Raw genomic sequence first — 15,958 nt, forward strand, 5'->3', positions numbered from 1 at the left:
CTACGTTGCGAACCCAGGCTACCAAAGGATTTTGTGATTCGCCAAAACTGAATGACCTATGCAAAGATAGTGTCTGATCCAAACCAAATTACCGGTCCAGAGACGACAAGGAGCTCCCCATCTGGTCTCACAGTACTGTTACAGTAGGTCACTTCGCAAACCGAAGAGCAGCGGCCTTAGCCGATGGAAAGCCTAACAGGCCCTTTACAATGTAGCAAATGATATAGAGGCAGTATCGGAGGCGAAGTCAGTCCCGCGTGCGATTAGGAACCCACCGCCTGGTTAGCACTTCCCGCACCATGTATCGAGAAAGGAGAGCCCCGATGTCCTCCAAGTGATTTTTCGAATCGTGAGATCGTGGCGGTGGAACTTCCACATAGCATACCACCAAGCTCTTCTTAACTTGCGCCTGAACTCTATTCACGCAATGCAGCCACCACCAACTTCGTGCCTGTTTCGTGGCACAATAAGATCTCCTATCTGACGTTTCAGACCAGTAGGAGTGCTCATAGGCAGGAATAACTACAACCGCAAACTCAGCGTGGGAGAACACGGGCCCGCGGTTGTACAGAAGATAATCCACTCCAAATTTAACCCCAGAGCGCACAACCCAGCCCAGGGATCGAAAGTGATGGTAGACAATGTAAGATATCATAAAAGGATCGTCTGGTTTCAGATCTGCGGATGGATCACGTGGAGGGTAGTATGAGTTGTGACAGAAAAAAGAGAGTAAAGATGTAGAAGGAATAATGTTCTTCTGCTGATGATCGTATACATGAAGAATTCCAAGCCCATAAGCAAGGAAAAAAGCCTCTTCATTCGATAACTGTAAGTGCTCCTCGTTATTTAGGGCACACTCTTCTTGTGACGTCTCATGAGCCTCTGGAGCTGGCCCGGGAAGGTGTAGAATTGCCGAGCCTGATACGAATTCTTTCTCTTGAACAACAGGTGAAAAGCGAACTGCCTTGCCGGGAGACTCTTGCCCAGGAGATGCGGAAGCCGGGCCTTGGCTCTCCTGCTTCTTGGAACGCTGAGACTCGAGCATTCTAGCTTCTCTTGCTTTCCTGAGAGAGAACTTTTCGAGTGTAACGGGAGTGCCACCGGGAGCACCGTCTGTGAGTAGCGTCGTCGTCTGGTCAACGGTAGTAGCACCACTCTCACGCGCCGCAGCTTCGGCCTTCAATCTCTGCTCAATTGCTACCTTCTCCATCCTCGCTCTCTCGAGTTTCAGTTCACGCCGTTCTGTTCTACGCTGCCGTGTGAGTTCCTCATTGGTCTGTCCACCGAGTAAGCCCCTCCTTTTCTTCTCCCGTTCCAGCCAACTAGGCTGACTTCGGCTTAAAGTGCCCTTTCCAAAGAATCCCATCTCCCACAAGGCCTGGATAGCCCTTTCATCCGTGACTTGGATGGAAGACGTCGCAGAGTCAAAGTAGGCGGCATAGGTTTCTTGTTGAGGTGGAGAGATAAAATACGTCAGGTAAGATAGCACCACGCCAATGAGCGATAGAGGATTGTGAGGAATGAGAGGCGGTAGAGGATGAACGTCGAGGGGAAGAGGAAAACGGTGGATGTGCTTGTAGTTAGGCTTCGGAGGCCTGGAGCGATGAGCTGGACGAGGATTATTGTGTGGCATGGATTTGGTGGGAGAGCCAGCGAGCTCAGCAGGTGGACTAAGGATTGATGTGGACGAAGACGCCATGATTTAACGGAAATTTTGATTCAATTACACTATATCCAATTAAGATATCTATCTACAAAGCGAAGAGTCAGCTCGAAGCTTTCCATCGCAAATTCTCTTCGCCAACACAAAGCAGGTGAAATAAGTTCTTCTCCTCAGATACCGTTGTAGTCAAAAACAAGCATTCACTGACAACAGCTAGAAATCAAAGTGCCATTGCCTAAGCTTGAATGGTGTCATCACCGGAGAGAACAGATATATACCCCTTCTAGTGTCAACCAGAGTAGTTATTGCTTACCAGAAAAGACGGTTTTCTGGACACCTAGTGTTGTGGGAGGGCAACGTAGATATCATGAGGCTTTCGCTGAAAGTCTTGCAGCTAACCCAAGGACTCCATCGACATCATGTTGGAACCTTAGTATGAGCAATGACCATCATCATATTATCGTTGCCATTTGGTTGATGTGTTGAGCGTGAAGTTGGAAAGAGGAAAGATAATAAAATTCGGTTCGGCGTCGACGCAATTAAAAAGGTAACAGGAATGACTAAGCAACATCTCATTGGCCTGAGCTCCATACTCTTCGACAAAAAAAATTCCTCCACTTTATCGATTCGAATTATCACGAGGGCAATACAGTTGAGACAGCAACCGATCATAACTTAATTATCCTTAGAACTGCTTCTTAGCCTTATCCAATAATCCTCAATTCAAGTGAGTTTGGCTCTTCTCGCCCCTGCGACATTTCTCTTTTCTATTGTCTCTAAGTGACTGACTGTGGAACAGGATGCATCTTATGGTACGTTACAACGGACATCAGGCTCGTCGCGCAGAGGATGGTTCTATTCTGACACGATTTATTTGCTAGTATGTTCTCGACAAGGATGGCAAGAGGGTATACACCCTCAAGAAGGTTCTGGTGAGTGCTTCTTTACCATTAGGCGTGTCCGACTGACGCTAACCACGAGTTCGAATCACAGAACGGCGAAGTTACCAAGTCTGCCCATCCTGCCCGGTTTTCGCCAGATGACAAATACTCCAGGTGAGTCCTCGAATCCGATTGATACCGCCAGTGTAAAAGGAAAGGGATTGAGCTAATCTTTTAACTCCAATGAACAGACACCGTGTCACCCTCAAGCGGAGATATGGCCTCCTGCTGACCCAGCAGCCTGGTACGAATCTTTTTCTGAAACTGCTATAAACTGCGAGAAACTAACAAATTCAACAGAGAAGACGAACGCGGCGCTGTGATAAAGAATGAATAGTAGCAATCTGAGTTGATATACTAAGGGTGTTTTCCAGTCATTTATGGGCGAATGGTGTTATTGTGCGATCTTTTGAGGACAGAAAATGCCGTTTATTTCTTGGTCTTTTAGATAGACACTGCTCATACGAAGAAATGTAACTGTCGGACAATATGTGCCTCCTAAGGATACGCACATTTTGCTTGATGAAACTTGTCTATATGTTCATTCCGTCGTAGATGTCCTAGAAGCTTTATAAACATGTCGTAGTGTAAATGTACAACCAGAATCACAATCACTTTTTGCATGCCAACCAACGATACCGCCGATGACCAGCCAAAGGGCAGAACACGCGTATTGACAGAAGAAATCCGTTAAATCTTGTCCAGATCCCAATCTCACCATAGATGCAAACGTACTATGTATGGGATGGCAAGGAAGCTGCGAAACAATTATCGCCGCCTTGCGTTGACATTCCTTCCAGCGCCGACTTTAGGTCTACCACCATGCTTGCTTCGTTCGCCGGTAAGAATTCCCGGTAAGTAATCCTCATCCATCAAGTCTCGCTCCTTTCGGAGTCTTCGACTCTCCTCCACCGATGCTCTGACATATTCCTTCTGGTCTTCAGCAAGGATGAGCTCTGTTCCCCATCCGTCCTTTCCGCCGCCGCCTTTCCACTTTCCACTAGCGCTGCCGTGGGTAGGCTTGGGAATGCTGAATCGGTTGCCTCTATTGTTCCATTGCATATTCTTTTTCAGGTGCATCTTGAATTGTCCGTTTGCATCTGTGGTGCAAGATACACGAGTGAGGGTATCTTTACCACAGCGCGGGCAGAACTGCTTTGTCATGTCTTTGGTGGTGAAAAAACAACCGTGACAGCGTTTGATGAAGGACTTGAGATGTCGGATCCTCTGAAGGGTAGTTGTAGACAGCAAGTTAAGGTTCATCTGAAGTAGAACATTTTGGCACTATATGATGACGATCAGTATTGATTTCAATGTAAGGTTTCAACCGGTTCCAACCCTACCGCAAAATCAGTGGTCATGGTTGCGACCTGCATAACCTTTGGCTCGGGTGCTGCAGACGCAGAGATCGACTCATCAAGGGCTTGTCGCTTCTTCAGATTGGAAGGTGTAATCCAGCCACCATCAGAATCAGAGCCATCATCGTCTCCGCCTTCGGTCTCAACGTTGGCACCTCCTTCACCGACCTCATCGACCTGTGCGGTCTCTGGAGTCTCAGCGTCTTCCGTAGATTGGGCTGGTTCCTCAGTGGCACCGGCATCGGCATCGTTTTCAAGTGTAGCCTTGCTCAAATCCTCCGCAACTCTGTCAACCTCTGGCACCTTCGAAGTCTCTGTCACATCTGCCGCATCTGCCGCATCGGTCGTCTCTTTTGTCTCTGTTGTTTCTGCGATGTTCGCCTGCTCGGGCTCTTCCACTTTCTTTTCCTCCTTAACCGGCGGCTTGCCGTTCAGCTGTTTTTGGCCAGGGGTACTTCTCAGTCTCCAGTCACCGCCGTTTCTCTCACATTCGACTTCATATGCGAGCGCCAGAACCTCGAGATCGGTTTTACTGAGCACGGCTCTATCACCGGTTTTTCGAGCGAATTCGCTGATCACGCCGACACTCTTCGGTGACGGTGTTCGCTGTTTGAGGAAGGGCAAGTAAAGAGTCTCGACTCGCAAGCGAGCATCAGGGTCGCGGATTTCACGAACGACGGATGGAGTAATGAGGAGTTCCTCGCACTGTGTGAGCAATGTGGACAGAGGCGGGGTATTCTTCAAGATAGGACCGGCATCAAGAATGATCGTGTGGACCGGCTTAGACGGGCTTGATAAGTCTGCCATCGTTCTTAAAGATAGATGGCAGAAACAAAAGAGAAATGAAATACTGGCAGGTGCACAGACAGGGGCAAGATTGACGATTGGTGAAGGTTGTGAACCTTCTGCTGGTGTTGCTGGAATTTTTGGCTGGTCTGTGCGTTATACTTATCTTAGCGCGGTCTTATCAGCTCGTCAACTGGCAAAGTAGTGGTTCGCTGTTCAGCGACTCCCAATAATGGATCAGTATTGAACTAAACAGGCATGCGTCCCCTTTCATTTGACTAGCCATTTCTCAGATGACCGAGTGCCATTCATTGGCATCAACTCAGGATACTATCAGCTGGCACTAGAATCAATCGAGTCCCCATCAGAAAGTTTGGAAAGAACTGATGTACTTGCATACCCTGGCCTGTCAAATGCTACCAATGCGTCGGTTATATACGACTGTCGCATTGAAGAATGTTGATATACTGCCGCACACTGAGGTGAAGTGATAAGGGGTTCACAACGAACGATAAGTGCGCATCGTCAAGTGCTAAAGTCTTACTATTGCTACTATAGCGAAAGGTCAAAATTGGATGCAGCAGACCGCAGTTAGTTAAGCACATCGCCACATAAAAGTCTCGCTTAATACCAACCAGCTAGAGCATGTGACGAAGACGTATAAAAGGTAGATGGCAACAGTCATGAGCATAGAGATAACAGGCGATGGATATCGGGTTATTGGTTAACATAGCCAAAGAAGCCTCTTAAAGGGAGGAACTGTAGTCTAGCATGAGACGATCTCAACCGAAACGGACGCGTCTATACCCCGATGAAAAGAATCGCGGAAAAGCAAAATCTAAAAGTCGGCAAACTCCTTGTCGACTTCCTCAAAGTGGTCAAAGAAGCCCTTGAACAGTTTAACGCCCAGGCCAGGATCTAAGCTACCCGTAGTGGCGCGAATGCTATGCATACTCAGTTGCGGGATTCCTACGTCAATAGCCCTCATGCCGATGCGAGAGCTGGTCATGGGTCCGATTGTTCCTCCGCTGCGAGAATCGTTGCGGATGTGGAACACCTGCAAAGTAGAACCGCATCGGTCGGCAACCCGCTTGATGAAGCCGTAACTGACACTATCAGTCGTCATGTGGCCGTTCGAATCTGCGGAGACGGCCACGCCGACGTTGAGGCGCGGGGCATGGTTCTCCAGGTAGACGTTCAGAAAGTTAGGGTTGACGGCGTGAATGACATCTGAGGAAACGAAGAAGCTGTTGGCCACTGTCTGGGAGAGAAGATTGGGTCCGTAGTTGGACGATGCAAAGGCTTCCGTGATGCGTTCAATGACGCTGCTCATAAAGTTGGATCTGGCGCCCTGGCGCAACAAGCTGCCTATCTCCTCGTCGTCAAACATGCCAACCATCTTAATTGACCCAGTCGAAGTGTCGTCTGAAGAAGCTAGCAGCGCTTGCTGAGCGGCGTAGCAGCACAATTTGTCGTCGACGCGACCGGCGAAGATGAGGTCCTTCTCTAAGCCGCCAAGGCGAGCTGGTTGACTATCATAGAGCTCCAGCTCCCAGCTCAGGATTGTATCATAATCGGTGATCCCCAGCTCCTTTGAAATGATCTTGACCAATCTCTCTGGTTGGTTTGCCGCAAACGACCCGGGCTTGATACCACTACTCGAGTGGGCCGTAGGTGGCACTTGCTGCTGGAAGAGATCGGAGTTGTCGATACCAACTATAGGGACCATCTGCGTCTCCTTGTTGAAGGGGCCTTGTGAAGGAGCGCCAAAATGAGGAGCCAGAGTAGGAATCCGAGCAATTGGCCAGTCCAACTTGACCAATTTCGACTCTACCTTCCCGGAAGTGGGGTCCCGGACTAAGACACGACCGCCGATTGACAGATCGCGATCCCACCATGTCTCATTGAGGCCACCCGCATACGGCGCAACACCCAGCTGAACAAATCCAGCCTTGGTAGGAAGCTTAGAGACAGGCTTCAATCTGGCGGTCAAGGCATCGATGTGGCCTGCCACAATAGCCAAGCCATTCCCGCTCTGGTAATCCTTTCCCACGGAGAATGCAATAAATGCACTACCATTCCGGGTGGAATAGTACTTCCCACCACGTTGTAGCTTCGACGTCCAGGCCTCACGCTCAGGTAGGCGCTTGTAACCTTTGCTTTCGAGCTCCTTTGTGAAACCGTCGACGGCGTGGAAGATGGTGGGATGCGCAGTCATAAAGTCACAGTAAGGCTGGGCATAATCCGCAGGAGAAAACGAAGTTGTAGTTGTCGTTTGAGAAGGCGTTGGACCGGGGAGCTGGCCAGACAGGCGATAGGCCATGTTCGAATCACGAAGATCAAAGACGCTCTTCTTTGTCATTTTGACCTGCAACAACAGATAGGCAGAGCTTTAGTAGACCACTAAACGACGGATTATATCTGAGAAGAATGCAATTGGGGAAAGAGGGAGCAGCGAGGAGTATGTTTACAGCCAGTTGGAGAAGGTCGGCGTGACTCCGCTTATCGGTGACCAGGCGGGTCAGCTGATAGCCAATAGTGATGGCCCAAAGCCTGATAAGGAAAAGGTGCCTGAAGACTATCTACCTTATACGGGGTACCCCATACAGTACTCTCCCTCAGGAAGACCCCAAATCTCACAATTATCCTCAGACGAAGCCTGTGGGTAAGGCAGTTGGTCGACATTCCGTCATTGACATTGATTGTCGAAGAGTGACTACGACCAACGGGTTAAATATATCAATTCATAATATTGACATGAATATGCAAATCTGCCTCCGACTGCTGCATCCCTCAGTCTCTAGTCACTCGACCCCACATAGGCGTTCCAGTCCACATTGTTCTGTCTACACTGATCTGTGATGGCTGGTCCCACGGCCGAAACCTTTTCCTCTTGGTCACGGACAATGGCAAATTTCACACGACCCGACTGTCCATTAAACGGCACAGAAAAGTGGTTGATAACCGAAGCTTGTGCACTAAGGACTGTCGGAGGATTCTCACCGATTTGGACATACAAATCGCTCGGCTCCGGGACAAAGGCACTGACAAAGACTCGATCTTGAGCAATTTCTTGGGGAGGCATTGCGGGCTGGCCCATGGCCGGATTGTTACCAGTGGTTCCATCGGCGCTACCTGAGCCACTGGGATTCAAACGGTACCAGTACACGATTTTATCCGCAAACGAGATGGGGTACTGGGTTTTGGAAAGTGTGGAAAATCTGCATGAGCTTCGCCGGCATGTTGGACTGTTCCGTCTGTATGCATCGATGTAGTGAGGCAGGAAGGTACGCCACGCGTCATGAGGATGCTCGGAGACGTAACGTAAAGCTCCCTCAGGCACGCCCTCTTCATGGATCGGTCCAATATAGTGTGTTTCTCCATAGTCGTTCCAACTGAGGATCTGAGCCAGTATATCGTTAGAGCAAGCGGTCGATGAACATATACGACTGAAGGGAATTCACCTGGACGATAGGCGGCTGTAAGTCCATGATCTGGCGCCAGCGATAATGCCACAGGTCGTCACCACGCCATAGCCAATTCTTATGCCACTGAGGGAGATTGGTGTAGAACCAAGGAGCCACGGGCAGCATATACGGCTTCCCCGCAAGCGCTTTCATCCATGCCTCATCACTGGCTGTGTCCTTGTCCTGGGCTCCGACGGGCCAGGCGTCCCAGCTGAAAGCACCGTCAATAATGTCTCTGACACCGAGGATGCCCGTTGGGCCAAGGCTCGTCCAGCATGGAATGAACATGCATCCAGTTGCTGCCTTGATATTTGGCCAATCACCTGTGTTGCCTACACCCTCGAAGGTTGACACCAAGGGTTTGTCCCTGAAGTAAAACTGTGCAGGCCGATCCTTGAATGCGTTGATAGTCTTTATGACTCGATCTGCCGGCCATGGTCCACCAGACAAGTAGTCGAACGAGAGGAACAGAGAAAAGTTGCCCACTCTCTCAGCGGCGTCATATGCGACTTGGAGCACTCTATCAGTGTAGTCGTCCTGGGGTGCGATGTTCAATGCGAAGCCATCAATATGAGCCTTCTGAGCCTCTATAATGTCCGACTCCCACTGGGCGGGTGTCATGGCCGCCGCATTTCCAACCTAGAAGCGTCAGTACTCAATATCAAGTTATGAATCTCGGAGAGAGCAGTCTCACAATAAAATGGGCGAAGACGCTCTGCTCTTGGACAGGATACTGAGACACGACTGAGGAAACTGCAAGCAGCATAAGAACCAAGTACGTGATAATCATCTTGGGGGTGAAAACTGTGCTATGAACTTCAAGAAACGTAGGAGGAGAAACTCGGATAGGGAAAGAAGGAGAAAGGGAAGATCTAAGGAAAGGTAAAGGAAAGACGAGAAGAATCGTTGAGTACGATTGAATGAAGAAGGCAATGGTGAATTGCCCAAGAGCCTGAAGTATTCACTTCGTCCAACTGCCTCAACTCCAGGGATCGAAGAACGTGAAGCAGAAAACAGACTCGAGAATATTGTCCCCGGAATCAGCTCATAAAGTGAATGAATTCGGCCAATTTTGGTACAATCCTAGGAGATGCCTATCCTCTAACTGATCATAATCGACTTGCTGCTGCAGTCCGCCGCAATCACTCGGAAACATTGAAAGTGACATACGCGACAACATCTTGATCAAACGCAATCGAAAACAAAACATTGTGAGCCTTATCAGGCATGGCAAGGAGAGGAAGAATGTATGAAAGTCGTGCCTACCTTGGACGGGAAGAGAATCGGATTGTGGATGTCTCTCTTTGGTATGGACGTGACGCAAAAGACGATCGAGATGTCTCTTCATGGCAATTGCGCATGGAGAACCACGTGATTACGAAGAATCTGGGGAGAAAGGATAAGCAAATCTATCAGAGCACAGAGTTCCGATAGTCCCATTCCACGTTGCAAAGAATGCACAAGATGAGGAGCCTCTTCGAAAATGAGTGTGGAGCGGTTAAGTCTCGAGAGTTACTCGGTATTTAAACAAACCGCAACATCACCATCGTGCGCAATCTTTGATATTGTTAAGCAAAGCGTGACCTTCGTTTGCTGGAGGTTGTGAGATTTCGGGTCTATTCTTGTGTCTTCTCCAGTGACAATGCGGTGGACGAGGCCAAGACAAAGGCCAAGTCGCTGGATACAGTCGCCATCATATCGGTTGCGCGACTCTCATCAGTAATTTTTTGAACGAACTAGTCGCACATGGACTAGTAACCTCGATCAGGTCGACATGCGAAAATGTTCTATATTTTTGGGTTATCTTGAAGTCTGTTCGTGGCAACATCGTGAAGAATGATGATTGCCTGGTGACGCAGATGTCTTATTCCGTAGTTATGAATTATGATCGACATTGTTTACAGTTTGAGGTCTTGGAACAATCACGGTCAAACTACTTCGTACGAATAACGTTACTATCATCGCTCAACCAGAACTAATCACGAGCCATGCGATTATGCAGAAATTCCAACTGAAAGGCGCTCGAGACTCGATCGATCGCTTTAAGTCTGCATTTTAACAGTCCTCCTTCTCAGGAAATCCAGGTTGACCCCCGGCTGTGACGAAGGGGTGATGTCAGTGCCATGATCAACTCATATAAGAAGACTGTAATGCAACAGACTTTATCATGATGGAAAGGAATCGATCGTCTCAAGTACAGCATATATCTGACTGAATATCGAGCTCGAGAATCAATCTTGGACATCTTCACGTGATAGGAACTCGACATGGCCGCCTCTCAAGCTGCAGGGCTCGTGGAGAAGGTCATTGGACATGGAGACAATGCAGCTGTCACCACTGATGTGAGCAATTATGCGAAAAATGAATATGGACAAGAGACGGGTGCCAGAATCAAGGCGACAACCTGGCAAGGAAAAAATAATATCAAAGTTGGTGGGTTCTCCAGGATCGTGCGCAGTATATTACTTCTCTCTGACATCGACGGCCTTAACAACAGTCGAAATGCCTAAACCTAGAGTTATCGACGAAGCTGATGTCATCGTCAAGGTGACGGGAAGCACAATTTGTGGAAGCGATCTCCATTTATATCATGGTATGATTTATGGTCACCACAGCGCAACCACGCCTGGGAAAGACGCGCATTTCTAACCTCGCTCTGTCGCAGGGGTCATTCCCGAACTTGAGAAAGGCGATGTTCTTGGACATGAGTTCTGTGGTGTAGTTGAAAGTGTGGGACCTGGTGTCAAGAATATTAAAACCGGCGATCGTGTAGTGGCCTCGTTCCCAATCGCTTGTGGGAACTGCATGAACTGCAAGAAGCAGCTGACTTCGGCGTGCGAACGGACAAACTCCAACAGCATTGCAAACGCATTGTATGGCAAACGTACAGCCGGTTAGTGACACCTGCGGAGCGATCCGATTCCGAAAGAAGTATTACTCACTGATTCTGCTTTCTGTAGGTATATTTGGGTACAGCCATTTCACCGCTGGTTTTGCGGGAGGTCAGGCGGAGTATGTTCGTGTGCCGGAAGGGGACGTCAACTTGCTGCAGCTTCCAGATGATGTTCCATTTGAGAAGGGCCTTTATCTGTCTGATGTTTTGGCCACCTCGTATCACTGCGTCACTGATACGGGAGTGGACAAAGGCGATGTTGTTGCGATCTGGGGTGCAGGCCCCATTGGACAGATGTGTGCCAAATTCAGTTTCGATCAAGGTGCGAGCAGAGTGATTCTCATCGACGGTGGTGAGGGTGCTTGGAGACTTGACTTTGTCAAGTCCAAAATCCCTAAGGTCGAGACTCTGGACTTTACCAAATTGCCAAGGGGAGAGTCGGTGACTTCAGAATTGAAGAAGAGGGTCCACGGCGGCCCGGATGTGGCTCTTGAGTGTGCCGCCGGCGAATATGCTAAGGGATGGCTGCATTACTTTGAGACCCTCCTGGGAATGGAGACGGACACATCGGAAATCTTGAACGAGATGATCACGTCCGTTCGGTCTTTTGGGCGAGTGGGCGTCACCGGCGTCTATGCTGGCTACGTAAGTCACATTGTCCTCCATGATATCGGGAACGCTCCAGATTAACGACTATCCCAGACCAATCACTTCAACATAGGTGCTATGATGCAGACGGGTGTTCGCTTGATTGGTAACGGCCAGGCACCAGTGCAAAAGTACTGGAAGCATCTGTTGGAGCTCATCCAGAAAGGTGAAATCAACCCCCTGGATATGGTCACGCACCGCATGCGCCTGGAGGACATGGAGAAAGTTTACGCGCTTTTTGACAAGCGAGAGGAGGGCATGCAGAAGATCTTTGTGCAGACCAGATTCTCTGCGCCTCCAGCCGCGGGATCCCCGAGTCTGACAGTACTGTAGAATAGCAGTCCTATCTTGGACTGTTGGGGACCATTTGAGCAGCTTAAGGAAGGTGCAGATAAATTGTATTCTTGATGGATGAATTGGAAGGTTGTAATTTGTTCTTGGGATTGATTGTTGGATGCTATAAGGATGACATTGTGTCAGTTGTGAAGTGACTAGACTATTATTGTCTACCTATTTGAAGCAAACTTTTCGTCGGAATATCTAAATCGGTAATACTGGATAATGTACTGTCTATGAACCGCTCATACTACAGCACGTAACTACAGACAGTGCACCTAGGATTGACTGTAGCAGGCTAGCAGCAGCAGTAAACCGGCCCGAGTTTCGCCATTTTGTTTTCGCTGATCGGCATTCCAGGCTGATAACCACAGAATGAGAACCGCAACGAGGAAATGATTAGGAGACCGACCGAAAAACTCTCTCCTTCATACTAGATATGGAAACGGTCACAGTTTTACTCAACCAAATAATCAGCAATATGTTGGGCAAATAAGCGAATATAGCCGAAACAACCGGAACAAGTAAGGTGGGATCAGATAAGATCAGATGATAAAGGGATCATCAGTAGCTGGGTCAAATCATATGTCATTGACTGTCGGAGTTTGCTCATTATTCGCTCACCCGGCAGAGGTCACTGTGGATGCCGTTACAGAGTCCTTATCAGATGGAGTTGTGATTGGTGGTTCTAAATTCCCATTTCTAAGGTCCGCTGTGCGCGCCTGAAGCCCTTAAATCATTGCTACTTTTGAGCATACTTTGCAAAGGTGGAGGTATTCCGGAGCGTGTAAGTTGAAGCGGGATATGCTCAGTTTAGCAGTAAACTTGGCTTAATGCAGAGAAATGAGCTCGCTACTGCCTCTTTCTACTGGATGCAGACAACTGACAGATCATTCAGCACCGGGAGGGGTATCACCAAAGGCCAAAAGTTCTGCCTGGGCACGGTTAGTCCCAGAATGGAGTACCGTTCCGTAAGAGTCAACACGGTTCCCAACTGTGGGGAATATGATAAAAAGTTTGTCATGGACTCGAAGAACTGAGAACGAAGCAGGTTTTTATATTGCTTCGGTGTAAGGAAGCCCTGATATATGTGTGTGTGCTCTGTCTGTAGCGTCACATCGTAGTCCAGTTTCAAGGAACAATATCAACGCAATCACCAAAGTATTTACTAAGTACAAAGCCATTCTAACCCTGCTGCAGTAGTGAGATTTCGCAAATGCAGAGCACCCTCTATGGACCAAGTGGACTCATGGTGGATCGTTGTATACCCTAACTAACCTATCTACGGAGTACTTACCTAGTACATGCACCGCCGAAATCGGGAAGACGCGCACGATAATCTAATCTGATCCGACTCTCTTTTATTCGCCTTCTTTTCCTCTTTAGTTCTCCCTTACTCTTCTGACTCTTCTCTCCTCGGCTTTTGCTCGCTCTCTTCTATTCTCCAGCAATTCGATTTGTTCTTTTTTCACCTTTTTTCCATCAGTTGACTGAAACTATTCATATATTTTCTCTGCTGAGAAAAATCACAAAACCCAGCTGAGAGTCTCTTGACTTCATTGAACTCATTAACTTCCTCTCCAACTCTGATGGGCGCACTTCCGCTCTCCCGCCCGAACCTCCCCAAGTGACACCACCAAAAGTTAGTCTGTTCCTTTCCCTGCTTCGTCCACCTTCCTCCGATGCCATCCACCATCCTCCTCCACCTTGTTCACTTTCCATCATTAGAATTTTAAATATCCCACTAATGACCATCCAGATCGCTTTCCTGAGATATAGGGAGTCTCATCACCCGTAATAATGTCTACACCCTCAATAGCTCCCACACCTACTTCACTGGTGCCCGCATTAGCTGCCAAGCCAGCTATCTCACCGTCGCCTGGTCCGGGCACACCCGGGTCAATTACTTCCAAGGAATGGGTAATCCCACCACGACCAAAACCAGGCAGGAAGCCAGCCACAGATACGCCTCCTACAAAGCGCAAGGCGCAGAATAGAGCCGCCCAGCGTGCCTTCAGAGAACGGCGAGCTGCTCGCGTTAATGAGCTCGAGGAGCAAATCAAGAAAATCGAAGATGAGCACGAAATCCACATTGCGGCGTTCAAGGAGCAGATCACGAATCTCTCTCGCGAGGTGGAGCATTGTCGTTCCGAGATGACCTGGTGGCGCGATCGATGTCATACATTAGAGAAGGAGGTATCGGTGGAAAGGAGTGCCAAAGAAGCTATTGTGAAGGAATTCCGATCGTCTCTTTCGGACCGGAATGCTGCGAACTCCAATAAGGAGCCTCTTCCTCTTGCCACATCCACTCAGAACCGTTCCTCCGACCGTCCAGACCGTGGTGATGCATCCAACAATGACAATGGAGAGGGTCGGGAGGAGGTACCCTTAGGCTGCAACGACTGCTCCACATCGCACTGCCAGTGCATTGAGGATGCTTTCACCATGCCGGGAGTTGTGGCTCAGGAACATTCCAGACGTCTTGATACTACCAAGCCGGGTCGTTCAGAGCCTGAGATCAAGCCAGACCCGGAAGAGATGGAAATTGATTTCACTTCCCGATTTGCCGCCATTCAACAACAGGACCATTCGCCGACATCCGTTTCATCGCCTGCTGTTGATCCTTGTGGGTTCTGTTCAGATGGCACGCCGTGCATTTGCGCGGAGATGGCTGCTCAGGAGGAACAGCGTCCGCGAAGGAGCTCTTTTGAGAATAACCGACTTGCCCCTATCCAAAATCTTTCCCAATTCACACCACCCCCTTCCGACGGCGACGTTCGCTCGGAAGTTACGCTGCCACCCATCAGCCAGGCCACAAATCCCTGTGCAAACGGGCCAGGCACATGCGCTCAGTGTCTCGCGGATCCCCGGAGGACCCTTTTCTGCAAGACTCTGGCCGCCTCCCGATCCCCTAGCGCTGCCCCGTCGGGATGCTGCGGAGGCAAAGGCGCCGATGGCGGGTGCTGCCAGTCGCGTAACACCAATGCCTCACGAGGCGGGTCTGGTAGCAATAACAACTCGACGTTGGGATCTTCGACCGCATCATCCTTGACTTTATCTTGTGCCGACGCCTACACGACCCTCTCACGTCATCCTAATTTCTCCCGGGCCACCGACGAGCTATCATCATGGCTGCCCAAGCTTCATACCTTGCCTAAACCTCGAGACTTTCCCTTAAACGATCGTGGGGTACCAAGGGCCGCTATGGAAGTTGAGGCTGCGAGTGTCATGGGCGTGTTGCGATACTTTGACCGGCGGTTTGCCGACAAATAAGCTATTGCATCTCCGCGTGCAGAATCACTTTCGTCCTTGACTTTCTCTTCCCTTCTTGATGATACCCAAATCTGACTCGTGACATGTCTGTTTGTATTATACACCTCCCCCCTCGCACCACCCCGTTTTTCATTTCTTAGGGCCTTGAACTGGTGTCCGCTATTTCACAATGGCTTTTCTCTATTTTCTTCTGTATTCCCTCGTCCCACTGGAGGACGGCCAGCGACCATGACTCTTGGGCCACATGGCTGCACCCCATGCCTTCATTGATTTCAGCTGCGGCAGGTCGGGATTTACCAACAAAAGTGGCAACCAGAAAGAATTCTGTCTGGTCGAAGTATCGTGATGGGGTATCAACCACGATTAGATGGACATTTACGTGAATGTGATGATTTAGACGGCGAAACGAATGGCGTTCTTGGTTGCTTTGCTATCGGGCTTACAAATTTCTGGAACATCTTCGACTACAACCTGAGTCAAACGATGAAAACAGTGGCTTAGACAGGATTGTATATATCTTGACTGAAATGAATAGGAGAAAGAGTCATTCCATTTTCCGCTCGATGTTTCGGATGTTTGAAATATGGCACCAG

General features: G+C 49.1%; 6 protein-coding genes across 6 annotated transcripts; 2 read left to right on the forward strand and 4 right to left on the reverse strand.

The window, feature by feature from the left end:
• Window positions 1–247: 247 nt before the first annotated feature.
• On the reverse strand, window positions 248–1,699 carry sen2 (tRNA splicing endonuclease subunit SEN2; the record flags this gene model as incomplete). The annotated part of the gene is made up of 1 exon (XM_043291319.1): window positions 248–1,699. The coding sequence occupies one exon, from the start codon at window positions 1,697–1,699 to the stop codon at window positions 248–250; it is 1,452 nt and encodes a 483-aa protein (XP_043147254.1).
• A 1,673-nt stretch (window positions 1,700–3,372) lies between these two features.
• On the reverse strand, window positions 3,373–4,769 carry Aud_006419 (rRNA-binding endoribonuclease; the record flags this gene model as incomplete). Its single annotated transcript, XM_043291320.1, has 2 exons — window positions 3,373–3,888; window positions 3,948–4,769. The coding sequence occupies 2 exons, from the start codon at window positions 4,767–4,769 to the stop codon at window positions 3,373–3,375; spliced, it is 1,338 nt and encodes a 445-aa protein (XP_043147255.1).
• Window positions 4,770–5,586: 817 nt separating this feature from the next.
• Window positions 5,587–7,110, reverse strand: Aud_006420 (M18 family aminopeptidase; the record flags this gene model as incomplete). Its single annotated transcript, XM_043291321.1, has 1 exon — window positions 5,587–7,110. One exon carries the CDS (start codon window positions 7,108–7,110, stop codon window positions 5,587–5,589), a length of 1,524 nt encoding a protein of 507 aa, XP_043147256.1.
• Window positions 7,111–7,548: 438 nt separating this feature from the next.
• Window positions 7,549–9,005, reverse strand: Aud_006421 (glycoside hydrolase family 71 protein; the record flags this gene model as incomplete). Its single annotated transcript, XM_043291322.1, has 3 exons — window positions 7,549–8,151; window positions 8,213–8,854; window positions 8,910–9,005. 3 exons carry the CDS (start codon window positions 9,003–9,005, stop codon window positions 7,549–7,551), a joined length of 1,341 nt encoding a protein of 446 aa, XP_043147257.1.
• Window positions 9,006–10,482: 1,477 nt separating this feature from the next.
• On the forward strand, window positions 10,483–12,089 carry Aud_006422 (zinc-dependent alcohol dehydrogenase; the record flags this gene model as incomplete). The annotated part of the gene is made up of 5 exons (XM_043291323.1): window positions 10,483–10,648; window positions 10,713–10,808; window positions 10,881–11,108; window positions 11,176–11,753; window positions 11,811–12,089. The coding sequence occupies 5 exons, from the start codon at window positions 10,483–10,485 to the stop codon at window positions 12,087–12,089; spliced, it is 1,347 nt and encodes a 448-aa protein (XP_043147258.1).
• A 1,803-nt stretch (window positions 12,090–13,892) lies between these two features.
• On the forward strand, window positions 13,893–15,365 carry hapX (bZIP transcription factor HapX; the record flags this gene model as incomplete). Its single annotated transcript, XM_043291324.1, has 1 exon — window positions 13,893–15,365. One exon carries the CDS (start codon window positions 13,893–13,895, stop codon window positions 15,363–15,365), a length of 1,473 nt encoding a protein of 490 aa, XP_043147259.1.
• Between the last annotated feature and the right edge of the window lie 593 nt (window positions 15,366–15,958).

Source organism: Aspergillus udagawae (genome assembly GCF_001078395.1).
Source record: "Aspergillus udagawae IFM 46973 DNA, scaffold_4, whole genome shotgun sequence".
NCBI classification, from domain to species: Eukaryota; Fungi; Ascomycota; class Eurotiomycetes; order Eurotiales; family Aspergillaceae; genus Aspergillus; species Aspergillus udagawae.